Below are 13,404 nucleotides of genomic sequence, written 5' to 3'. Positions count from 1 at the left end.
TGAAAGTCAAATATGTGAAATAGCAGTATAAAAATATTAAACAAGAGATGGACATGTTCAGTAAGTGTGAAGTGTTAATTACTAGAGAACTGAAAAATAAAATCTCAAATTGTACCTTTCATTTTAAGAATCATTTTTTATTTATATTCTCTAATTTTATCACTTTCCATCAAAACTGAGCATAATTAATTGTTCTATGCACACCCAGTGATATTAAAGCTTTCCTGATTTTGTCACTTTGTAATCATTTTTGCTTTTTACCCATTTGTGTTAAATTATAGATTAATCTGCTGCTTTTAAAAAAGTAGAATCAGCATTTCCGTTTCCTCAGTTTCTACTTATTATATTTTTATTTTTTGCTTTTTAGGGCCACACTGCAGCATATGGAGGTTCCCAGGCTAGGGGTCTAATTGGAGCTATACCTGCTAGCCTACACCACAGCCAAGCAATGCAGGATCCAAGTCACGTCTGTGACCTACCCCACAGCTCATGGCAACGCCGGAATCCTTAACCCTCTGAGCAAGGCCAGGGATCGAATCTGCATCCTCATGGATCCTAGACATATTCGTTTCCACTGTGCCACGACGGGAACTCCTCTACTCATTTTAAAATAAAATAATAAGGGAAAAGTCAGTAAAATAGTTACATAATTTACAAACATTGTTGACAAAGATGGTGATGATGTGGTAGCAGGTGGTATGATTGCTAGCAGTTAAACTACCATGTTATAGTTAGAGATATTTATTCTTCAGAAGATGTAAAAAAAGTTGAATTCAAACAGTGGAAGACAGGAAGGAACATTAAAGTATGACACTTGAAAATAAAGATCAAATCAAAGGCAGAATATTTGTGAATACTTTAAAGTGATTATGTATTAGACATATACGTTAACACTCTTAATTTTATATATCATTTCGTATTATATACATTTGCCCTATATTTTATGTTATAAATATACATATGTACCTATGAGCATGGGAGTTTTTTTTAACCTCATTACTCATTTGAACTGCAGGAGGGTAGGAAGTTTAGATTTTTGTTGGGTTCAGTGATGTTTTAGAATTGTGAACTAGGAATAGAATGTTGAAAGAAAAGACTTAAAGGTCCTTCATTACCTCCAGGGTGAATAGTTTACTGTTGCACATGTTTACTGATCATCAACTTTACCTCCATAATGGCATATCTCTCACAGAAGGATACCTAATTTTAATTCAACAGCTACTCATACATGCAAATAATTTTGCTTGAGAATAAGTTGGGAGAGTACCGCTGTGAATTAGGTGCAGAGGGTTGTCAGAGCTCGACTCGTTATGCTATCTTGACAGGGGTACGACTCTAAGCTTTTAAACAAAGAAAATCTTACAAAGTTGGTTTGGAGATTCTGCAAGGAAATAAGGGAGGATCAAGGGAGAACGTTGAGCCTTCTCACCTATATCTCTCATCAAAATCTGAAGAAAGGAACCTGAGATTGTGGGCACCATGATCTAGTCATACCTTTTCTCATCTAATTTCTGACTGTCCTAAGACAACAAAATACTTCTTTAACTTCTGTGTGTATTGGACACCATAACTTGCCTTTAACACTAAACTTTGCTCACCTGCTAAGGAGTAGATACATCATATTTTTGAGGGATTTCATTTGGCAGACAGGAAAATCAGTATTTTTTTTCAGTGAAATAATGAATGATAATGTTTTTCTTTAAATATGCAAGAAATAATCAAAATCCATTGAGACAAATTAAACATTTTTTTCCCAGTTTCATTGCAATACAATTGACATTCAGCACTTCATTAGTTTAAGGTATACAGCAGAATGATTTGACTTTGGTATATTTTGAGATGATTACCACAATAGATTTTTATGTTTCTTAAAATATATACCTGAAATCATGTTTTATCTCTATCCATAAATGATAAGTACAGTTTACAGGTATTTGGCATACACACATATGTATGTACATACAATTCAATTTTTTAGTTTAGCTTTACTATTTCTAGAATTATGCAAACTATAGTTATTTTTAGTTGGAATGTGGTACATATTGCCTCTTGGATTATAGAAATCACCTAAAATGTGAAATGAAGAGGATAGTGAAAAATGTGTATAAACACATTAAAGATTAAAAAGTGGCTAAGTCCAGTGAAATGAAATAATCTTATGAATTAGCAATAAGTGTGCATTTACAGGTTATTGTCTTACTGGAGTCTAAGTTTTAGCAGCTGCTAGTACTTTAAGCTAATAGAAGTCTGAATAGCCCATAATAATTTGAGTATTCATTCTGTTTACAGATTGTTTTTTAATAGAAATACTGAATAGTATTGCCTATCTTAAATTGACTCAAAGCATAGTTATAAAAATGAAATGACATAAGTAAGTATGTTTTGTAAACATGAGGGGGCTCTCTCTTTGTGTGTGTGTGCATGTAATATAAAATTATAAAATTAGGTACTATTTAATGAGTAGTAGTTTTAGAAGTTGTTTGACACTTCCTTTAGATCCCATGAATACAGTTTGTTACAATTGCAAAATATATTGGACTAAAAGAGTTATATCTGTGCTATCAACATAGAGTATTATAAGAGTATTTAAGTTAAATAGGAGGCCAAGTATTTTAGAAGCAGATATTGTCATATAAGCAGTGAATGTATTAATGATGCCATTTTTATGTGTTATTTAATCAGGTACAAGGTCTTTTGCTGGTTATATATTAGTAACACTTTAATCATTTATTTGTTTGAAAACAAACTATATCTTCTTAAGATCATTCTGAAGTTTAAATACTTTATTAATTTTCTGACTCTGTGTATAGTACCTGGAAGGAGGGATGTTTTCTTATATTCACGTTGATGGAACTAGTTTTTAAACTAATCGAACTAAATAATACCAAGGACAGCAATCTTATTTTGTTTCTAAGCAAGGCACGCATATTTTAGATAAAAATTTTAAAATTTATGACTAGGAATTCCTGTCATAGCTCAGAGGAAAATGAATCTGACTAGTATCCATGGGGATGCAGGTTTGATCCCTGGCCTTGCTCAGTGAGTTAAGGATCTGGCGTTGCTGTGAGCTATGGTATAGGACGAAGGCACGGCTTGGATCTGGTGTTGCTGTGGCTGTGGTGTAGGCCTGCAGCTACAGCTCCAATTCAACCCCTAGCCTGGGAACCTCCATATGCCACGGGTACGACCCTAAAAAGGCAAAAAAACCAACCAACCAAACAAAACACTAATGTATTTTCGAAATGAAAAGAATGAAAGTTTTAAATATAATTTGCCTGAAAGAAGTATACTTACATTTTATGATGTTCAAAGAAATCAGATGTGATTACAATCTCTTTCCTAGGTTTTTTTTTTTTTTTGTCTTTTTGCTATTTCTTGGGCCACTCCTTGCTGAACTCCTTTCCTAGGTTTTTGAACCAAGATCACCTCAGTCTTAGTTCTGCTGACCTTTTGTTCTAATGATCATCCTAATCAGCCTTGTTGGAAAATGGTGTATTAAGTAAAACATGCATTATCTTTTATTTCCAGGCATACTTCCGACAGGGTGTTGCCCTCCAGTACCTCGGACGTCATGCCGATGCCCTGGCAGCCTTTGCGTCTGGGCTGGCACAGGACCCCAAGAGTCTCCAGCTTCTGGTGGGGATGGTAGAAGCTGCCATGAAATCTCCCATGAGAGGTAAATATGAAAGGTATTTGGTCCAATACTAATTTAAAGTAGAACATTTCTAGCCTTTGAGACTTTAGACTCAGGCATTGAGAATTGATAGGTTACCAAATTAGCTAAGATTGGATATTTCAGACAAAGGAAGACCGAGAATCACTGTCAAGAGCTGACGTTAATGAGACACAGTAGGGTGGTGGTAAGGCCACTAGCCTACAAGTCTGTAGACCTAGATTATATTTTTGAACTTTAACAAACTGTATTACTGGGTAAACGAATCAACTTTAGGTTTAGAATCCTTATGTTTTTCGTAATTCTGATTCTGTGCCTCTAGTAGTAAACTTATCTGCTCAGTTGGACCAGTGCACCATCTAGAAATAATCAAATAAGAGAAGATATTAGAAATTCTAATATTTCATAATAGAAAATATGGATCTAACTGTAGACTGTGTCTAAGTTTTTCAGAGGAGCATTAAAAGATTACATTGAATTAAAAGGAGAGAGAGAGACAGATACATGGTTTTCTCCTGTTACTACCTCTATTTTATACCTATTGGTATTCTGGGGAAACCACAGATAGTACTGTGGAGGTTGGAGGGGTTTTAAGGCCCAAATCAGATTGGCTACCTTTTGAGGAACATTGATTTTTGAGGAAGGAGTTCTTGGGAAGATTGAACTGAAAGTGTAGATCAGTTGTTACCTTTGCAGAGTAATAGAGACAATAAGGCAGGTGGATGGCAAATAGTAAACAGCTATTAATGTTCCATATTAATTAGATTATGTCAAGCAGAACTTTTGTCTCTGAAATGGTATGTTTTTTGAATGAACCTGAAAATTTTGATGGCAGTATCATTAGGCAATTTATTTAGTTTCGAAAATATTTGTAGCATTAGGTATTTTTAATACACTGGCTACTATGGTACTTGGCTCAAAATGTGTGCTAAGTAAAAGTTTGATGAACTAAATGGTACTCACATAGTCTCTGAGCAATTCGTAGTGATAAAAGAATACTTTTCCTGAAAGTCAAAGATTTCATGTTTTAGAAAAAAAAACTGGTAAGGAAACCTCCTTCATGCGATTTTATAACCCCACACAAAGCTGAGTCTTTGCTGCGGGAACCTAATGGGTTCTCCCACTGGGGACCCGCTGGTAATAAACTCTGACTTAGAGCAGATGCACTTTGGAGCTCTAGGACTTGGCAGGGGTGGAGTGGAGTGGGGAGTGGACAACAAATAAAATCAATCCATCTCTCCTTTCCATTTTTTTAGTATTTTTTATTCTTTCCCTATCCCATTCTGTAAGTAATTTACATGAAACATTTTTTTATTTAGTTCAGGAAGAAATCCCTTCTTTATTCTGAGGTATTTTTGCTGCTGCCTTAGAATATTGGGGTGAATGTGTTGAGAGCAGCAGAATCATACTTACCATTTTGCCTTTGAGCGATTTGTTTAGATAAATGTAAGGAAATCATCTCTGCACTCTAAGAAATAGCTCGTGCTGCTGTCACCCTTCGGGTTTTCTGTGCCATGTTCTTTCTCATCTTCTACTTGAGTGACCTAAAGGCGACCCTAGAGCAAGCTGCATCTTACAGGTGCCTGGAATGCTTCAATATTTTCTTCTTCCTTAGAGCAATATAACTTGTTTTTGGCATTGCCTTTACTGCTGTACCTATTCCAGGTGGGCTTTTCTTAATCAACATTTTATAGAGAGAGATTTGCTTTGCACAGTGTTGTTCTGTGCATCATTTCACATCTTAATGACCTCTCTTTTTGTCATATGGTTGTAATTCACAAAATCTGTCATCATTTGCTGCCCTTTTTTTTTTACCCATTGTTTATTTTAGCCTCCTACAGTATTTTCAGTTTCTGCCATTGTAGCATAGCTATGCAGTCTGGGTCACTGTACATATAGGTCTGATCTATTGTGTAAGTTGGTTTTTCATTTTGTTTTGTTTTGTTTTAGCTGTGCCCACGGCATGTGGAAGTTCCCAGGCCAGGAATTGAATCCAAGCCAGAGCAGTGACCTGAGTTGCTGCAGAGACAATGCCGGATCCTTACCTTAGCCCACTGCACCACAATGGAACTTCCAGTTGTTTTCGTTTTGTAATTCTTAAATGCAACAAAGAAACTCCCTAGTCTGGGTGCTTCTGTAAGCAAAAAAAGCTCCCATGATGTGCACGGCATTCTTGTACTTTGGCCTTTTTGAGAAGTTTCAAGATTTTTTATTTTAAAGGTAGGGTTAATCTATGTTAATATACCCTTTTCCCCAAATAGATGTGTTACATTTATCCGTATTGAGACTTACCTGATTTTTTAATATTGTTGCCTATATTGCTAACTGAATTAAGTCTGTTTTACTTTATTTTTGTGGTTTTTCATGCTCACTAACCAGATATCAGTTAATCTCTTTCTCCTGTGGCTATATTTATATTACTGTATGTAATGTATTTCCCCTAAATCATGTATGAAAATATACAAATAAGTATTAATATAAAATGAGACTCTTTTTCATGACTCCTTGACTCCTGAAATTATCCTTTTACCATTTTCCATTTCTCCTTTTTAGATAGTCTTTCAGCAATTTCAGTTCATTGTATCTTATAAATATTTACGCAAATTTGGGTGGTGCAGCATAGTACTACTGCCAACCGCAGATTTAATAATATAATTACAAAGTGGGATTGAGTTTACCTTTATTTGTTCCTCTAAAGACGCCAGGGCTGCCGCTTGCTGAGGGTTCTCTTGTGTATATTTTCTCTCCTCTTGTTAATTCAGTAGTCTAAAGACTATTACCTTTATGGGCTATCACCTGTTGTATGGTAGCTGTTTCTATCAGCTCCCGAGGCTCCAGGAAGCTGCTTTTATGAAGTGCTAGTGGAAAATGCTTGAATGGGGAGTTCCTGTTGTGGCTCAGTGGGAACAAATCTGACTAGTATCCAGGAGGATGCAGGTTCAATTCCCAGCCTCACTCAGGGGGTTAAAGATCTGGCATTGCCTTGAGCTGTAGTGTAGGTCTTGGACAAGGTTCAGATCCTGTGTGGCTGTGGCTGTGGCATAGGCCGGCAGCTGTAGCTCTGATTTGACTACTAGCCTGGGAACAAGTTGGGGCTCATGTTTTGTTTACTTGATTGTCCACCCTTGGTAACTCTTTTTCTCTGATTCTCTTAAGTGGCAGTTGCTTTTCACAGATGGTCTGTCTCTGAAATGTTATGTTTAAAAAATTGACTTTCCCCCTAAAGATTGGACTCTGAATTCCAGCACTGCCATTTGGCTATCCTATTGACTGAGCAACGTTGCTTCCTCTCTATACTCTTCAGTCCTTACCTATAAATGGGATGTGATAACATGTACCTCTTAATGTTGTTTTGGGAACCAAGCCTTGGCATGTAAAGGCAGACCCCTTTAGGACACCTTCCCCACTGCAGTGCCATGCCCTGTTTCTCACTGCGGAGAGAAGGAGCAGCAATGGTAAGCTTGCTCTTACATTAAGTTGTGAATGTGGGATAAGCACTATACAGCACACACGGTCCTTTTGCTGAGCACTTGGTGCCTGGAAAAACTGCATTTCTCCTGAGTGTTGCTGTGTTTTTATGTAAAAGATCTGTGAATCTTTTAAGTGACTCTTTATTCTTTTCCTTTGTCCTTTGTGCAGCATTAGAGCTCAGTGTCCTGGCCACTTTTACGAAATGTGTCTAGGATTAGTTTCTGAGTTTACTTTACTTTCTACTCACTCTCACTTTTATGTTTTCCATCTTATTTCTACAGAAGGCCTTTGAATACTTTTGGAATGAAGTAGGTTATAAATAAATACACATGCAAATCCAGAAAAATGTGAAATGGCTTAAACAAGGAACTAAACATGTTAGTTTTTATTTCCTTTTTTTTTTCAATTGTGGTAAAATTGACATAACAAAATTGACCAATTTTACTTGTGCATTTCACCAAGATACTCCCGGCTAAAAGTTATCTTCAGTTCCTGGATAACATTGCTTTCTTATATCTCCAATTTCTGTTCAGATGTCATTAATTCCAGAAAGCATTCAATGACCTACCAGAGTAGTTAGCACTTTTCTCCTCTGAGGTTTTGGAGCACATCCTACCAATGCTGAGAAATCTGGATTGAAAGTTATATCATTATTTTATATATTTCTAAGAAAAAAGAAAATGCTGATAATTAAGTAATGACCTAGTTATTTCTTATCACTTGTTTTAATTTTACATAAACTGAATGAGCTCTTTTAACTCCATTATACACAGAAATAACCAACCATTATGAATTTAAGGATATTAAATCTCAAATTCAGAGATGTTAGCATGTGAGTAAACATGCATCTTAGAAGTGATGAGATAAATATATCTTTTAGCTGAGTGTGATTATTTATTTTCATTTTATTTTTTTAGGTGAGTTTAAAAAAATTTTTTTTTTGCCATGCCCACAGCATATGGAAGTTCCCAGGCCAGGGATAAATCCATGCTATAGCAGTGACCCAAGCTGCTGCAATGACAATGCTGGATCTGTAACCTACTCTGCAGCAAGAAAATGCCTGTTTTGCCTGTTTGTTTATTTTTAGCCTCTTCTACCTTCCTATAAGCTTTTCAAGTGTCAGAAAATGTGACTTTGTTTATCTTAAATTCTTAAAGCCTTCACATTTTGAAAACACATAACTGGTGTTGGATGATTATTGCAAAGGACCTTTACATTCTTATGACATTGTTTTGACATCGGGTATTTTATATATTATGCATAATTCCTATAAATAAAAAACAACTTTATATCTATAGTCTGCCAAAACTCTGTTCCACCTCGCCTGAGAAAGAGCACAAAATTAGTCTTTTTGCTAACAGCCTAAGTTTAGAATAGGAATTAGAATCATAGAATAATAGAGTTGGGAAGAATCTTGGAGATTATCTAATCCAGCCTGTACGTATTTTTAATACATTGAATAAAAACTTACCCTACCACTTTTATTTATCAAATGAGTAGACAACTGCTAATCAACCAGACCTTCTGATTATAGAGTGTACGCCAATGAGACATAATTATAGCCTGAAGCAGAGAACTTTGACATTAAACTTTTTAAAATTTGCATAAATTAAAATGGACTTTTGGTGTATATATCTTTACACATGCCTAGATGCACACACAGATACATTTATATGTATTTACACATATGTATTTATTTAATATTGACATATACATATGTATAACATGTATAGATTTATGTAACCATCATAATTGATACATTTGGCAAAGTGAGGAAACTGATGTTATGTGGCTTTGAAATCTAGGTCTCCTTATCCTTAGCTCAATATTTTCTCCATTATTCCACATCAGCTTCTTTCCCTATAAATATTCTCTGGTCCATTCAAGCTGGCCTGTTCATCATTCCTTTTCATTCCATGTACCTATCTTCTCCTGATACCTTTGATTGGGACAAACCTTCTGCCTAAAATACCCTCCACTTGCAGAAAAAAGTGCTAGACTTGTCAAAGTCCTACAATTTCTTCAAGAAATCAACTTCTCCTTTAATGAAACTTTTGATTACCCTTGGTAATTACTCCCTTTCCAACCTCTTAGGAGCTTGCATTATAATTTGTCTTTTAATATATTTATCATCTCTCACATATATACTGCAAGTGGAAATTTGATCTTTTACCGTTTGCCCCTTCCATTTCATTTTTATTTAGTAAAAATTTGTACTAGTGAAGATTTTTTTGGGAGGTGGAGAATCTTCCAGGTATTTCCCTTGGTCCTGTAACTGTGGCAGTGTTCTCTCTTCTTTCTACCATTATGTAGTTTTAGAGGCTGTATCAGATGGCTCTTTTTTTGAACTTAGCCATGGTTGCTATGGCTAAAATAACCACCAACTGAAATGAGAATATTTGCTGGCCATCAGTTGTTTTGCACTTTCAATGTCTGAACGCTCTTCCTGTGTTTTGGGAATTCTCTCTCTTATACTTCTCCCTCCTTGCTTTCCACTATTGAAGCTGAAAACATCAGATCCTAACTTTCCCATCCTTCTTTGCAACTGGGACCCCACCTTTGAATTGGGAGCTAAAGGCCCAAAGAAGAAAGGATATACAGAATTTGTTCTGGTGTGGCAGGGGACAATAGTGACATCCATTTCCCTAGGGTGGCATTTAGTAGTGGTGGTGGCAGCATGGCAAACTGTGGTGTCCTGTGTTTAGTTGCAATTGTTATATTGCCTTCAGCAGGAAGCTTTTGTGATGTGATTTTGACTGTGGGTATGGAGGCCTGGTTTTCCACCTTTCCCAATAGCCATACTTCCTTTCCACTTAAAATCAGCCAGAAATGATTCCTTGAGTGAAAAACTAAGAATTTTGCCTAGTATGGTATCAGAGAGGACTTAAAAGCCTTGCGATGGGTTCTCATCTTGGTTCTGTCCCAAGCCATCTGACCTTACGTGAATTGAATTTTCAGATTCTTCATTTCTAAAATAAGGATGTGAATTGAATTTTCAGATTCTTCATTTCTAAAATAAGGATGTTTTCAAGGTCTTTTCAGCTCTAAGATTCTAATTTGTTTTGTTTCTGCTAATTGGCCAGTGGGATGCTAATCTGTTCATCATTGGCTGCCAAATCCATCAGCAGGTACCACCAAAATTCTGCTCATAATTATTTCAATATGGCATTGTTCTTTTCCTGTTCTAGCAATTCCTGGGTTCTTGTGCCTGTATTTAACCCTATTGTTAGCAGATGTTTACTCGTACTATGTACTGCTTGCATCTTGACAGGTGTAAAAATGTTCTTTGTTCTCTATTTAGGGATCTGATTGAAGGGAAAAAAATGCTTTAGGCATCAGTAGGTTTCAAGGTTTCCCTGGTGATATTAATTCAGATGAGAGCTCCTTAGTGGTGAGTTGAGGCTTAAAGTCATAAATTGTAAAAATTACGTTTTAATGCAATACTGTTAGCTGAGAGATTCACAGTTTAAAGAGACCACACTTTTTATAGTTTTTTTTTTTTAACATATGCACAGCGGAACAACTAATGTGAAATAATTTTTCAGGAAAACTAACAACAAATGTGTTATAAGTGCTACTTTATTATAGGGTTATAGTCTTTAGCTCTGCAATTGTCTTAAAAAAAAAAAAAGGCGAAGAGGGAGAAGGAGCTTAGAGGTCATCCACTTTCAAACCTAGCCTCAAATGAAAAGAATCTCCTTGCAGCTTCCTGACCCTTAATCTATATCTTTTCCAAACACCACATGAAAATAAAATGAGATAAACATTAACTTGTCTTCCATCTTACCTTAGTAATCTCAGATGTTTCTTTATGGTTTCATTTGCCACCATGATAAAAATTGATAATACTTTTTTATGTGGTCATACTGGTCTCAGAAACAGTAGTGGACACTGGGTTGCCAGTGAGTGTGACGGTTAATTTTTTGTAAGAGCTACTTTTATATCTTCTAGGGGAAAAGGTAGACAGAGTTAATTAATTAGTCATTCAAATTCAAGTTTAATAAACATTTTTTGAATCCCAGATGTTTTAGGGAGTTTCACCTATGTGGAAATGGCAAGTTTTTAAATTTAGTGCCTACATTGTGCCAATTGCTGTGGAGTTATAATGAAGTATTAAACAGTCCTATGATAGTCTTTAGATTTAGCTAGAAAATATTTTAAAAATCAATACACATGGAACAGGTCTAAGATGGTCAAGGGACAAAGTGCAATAAATACTAACTATAAAAAATGAAGCAGAAATTTAGATACAAAGATTAATGTATCTTTAGCTGAGGAAACCTGGGGATAGCACAGGCATACCTTGTTTATTGTGTTTCACCCCTTTAATGTGCTTTGCAGATATTATGCTTTGTTTGTTTGGTTTGGTTTGGTTTGATTTGTTTGCAAATGGAAGCTATGTGGCAATCCTGCAGTGAACAAGTCTATTAAAGTCATTTTCCCAACAGTATTTGCTCACTTCATGTTTCTGTGTCACATTTTAGTAATTCTTGCAATATTTCAAACTTTTTTGTTATTATTATATTTCTTCATATTATCTGTGATCATGGATTTTTTTTATGTTGTTATTGCAAAAAGATAATGACTCTCTGAAGGCTCTAATGATGGTTATCATTTTTTAGCAATGAAATATTCTTAAATTAATTAGGTGTTTTAGACATAATACTATTGAACTCTTAATAGACTATAGTATAGTTTAATCATAACTTTGATATGTGCAGAAACCAAAAACTTTCTGTAATTTGCTTTATTGTGAGATTCACTTTATTGCAGTGGTCTGGAACCAGATCCACAGCATCTCTGAGATCTGCCTGTACACAGTAGAGGTGAGACTTGAGTGATGTGCCTGTAATATTCTGAGAGGGCAACAGGTCAGAGAAGGGAGAACCATTCAGGGAAAGTGGTGGGTTAGGATCAGAGAAAGACCAGAAGAGAGGACAAGTGTGGCATATGTGCGCAGGAGTGAAGAGAAGGAAATTTCTAGACTAGGGTTGGTGTTAATGAATCAAATGAATGCGTGAACAGTGAGGGTAGTGCTAGATCAAAAGGTGGGAGAGTTTATATCTGAAATAGGCCATAAAAAGGTATGATAAACATTTGTTCCTAGAGCATATTAGAAAAGATTATTTTGTGTATCGCCCTACATTCTCTTACTTTCTTTTGTTTTCCTTCAGACTCCCTCGAGCCCACTTATCAGCAGCTTCAGAAAATGAAACTGGACAAGAGTCCCTTTGTGGTCGTGTCTGTGGTTGGGCAGGAACTCCTGACAGCGGGCCACCACGGAGCCTCTGTGGTTGTCTTAGAAGCTGCTCTGAAGATTGGCACCTGCAGCCTCAAACTGAGAGGTTCCGTTTTCTCTGCACTGAGCAGTGCTTATTGGTCTCTTGGAAACACAGAGAAGAGCACTGGATACATGCAGCAGGACTTGGATGTAGCCAAGACCTTAGGTAGAGTTATGCTTTTCTCCTTTACTTCACTATAGAAAGAAAATGAAGAAAGCTGATTAACCTGACATTAATGGGAATGACATATGCAATGAAAAGTGATTGTGTATCTAGGACATTTCTGTTTTAGAGTATTCAGATCTTTAGAGCTTTTCATTTAACAAGGTACCAAGGCTCCCAAAAAGCTAAAAGATATGGACTAACATTCATTGCCACCTCAGAGATACAGGCTCACATATTTAATATCCCAAATGATAGTATTTGTGGGTGAGTCTTTCACCTTAATTATAATTTTTGTCTATATTAGAATGCACCATCATTTTGTTGGAAAAGACAGTGCAGTGTAATGTTTAAGAGAGTGGACTATGAAGCCCGACTGCTGAATTTAGAATCCTGACTCTGCCACTTACCAGCTGTATGACCTTTGCCAAATTTCCTAACCTCTCCGTGCTGCTGTTTCCTTGCTTATAAAAAAAATGTGGTTTGTGATAATCATTATAGTGATTATTCAAGGGATTGCAGGATTGCAGCAGGAGAAGAGATATGGTGAGTCTGCCATCAGCATACTTATAAAGAAGCAACATATTATGGTAGGTTTGGAGTCAAGTGACTGAACCAACAAGCTGATGGCTGTTCAGAACCAAAGGAATGACCTCTCATTTCCAGGACACTTATGTCCCTGGCTGCAATTGTGTATTATAACAACAATACAGTTGTCCAGAGATTTAACTTCTAGGACCATAACTTCCCATATAGAGTCTTTTAGAAGAAGAAAATACTTTTCTCAGAGAAGGCCAGCAAATTCTAGTAAATCTG

General features: G+C 36.1%; 1 protein-coding gene across 4 annotated transcripts in view; it reads left to right on the top strand.

Moving 5' to 3' along the window:
- Window positions 1–13,404, top strand: part of TTC28 (tetratricopeptide repeat domain 28) — a 606,162-nt gene that overhangs the window by 304,723 nt on the left and 288,035 nt on the right. For all 4 annotated transcript variants that reach the window (XM_047762349.1, XM_047762348.1, XM_047762351.1 and 1 more), the window contains 2 exons: window positions 3,529–3,676; window positions 12,319–12,591. In XM_047762349.1, coding sequence (XP_047618305.1) covers window positions 3,529–3,676; window positions 12,319–12,591 — 421 coding nt within the window. The remainder of the gene's footprint in view (window positions 1–3,528; window positions 3,677–12,318; window positions 12,592–13,404) is intronic.

The sequence above is a fragment of the Phacochoerus africanus genome, chromosome 15 (assembly GCF_016906955.1).
Source record: "Phacochoerus africanus isolate WHEZ1 chromosome 15, ROS_Pafr_v1, whole genome shotgun sequence".
Lineage (NCBI taxonomy): Eukaryota > Metazoa > Chordata > Mammalia > Artiodactyla > Suidae > Phacochoerus > Phacochoerus africanus.
Note: the sequence above shows the minus strand (reverse complement) of the source record. Positions and strands in the feature narration are given on the sequence as shown.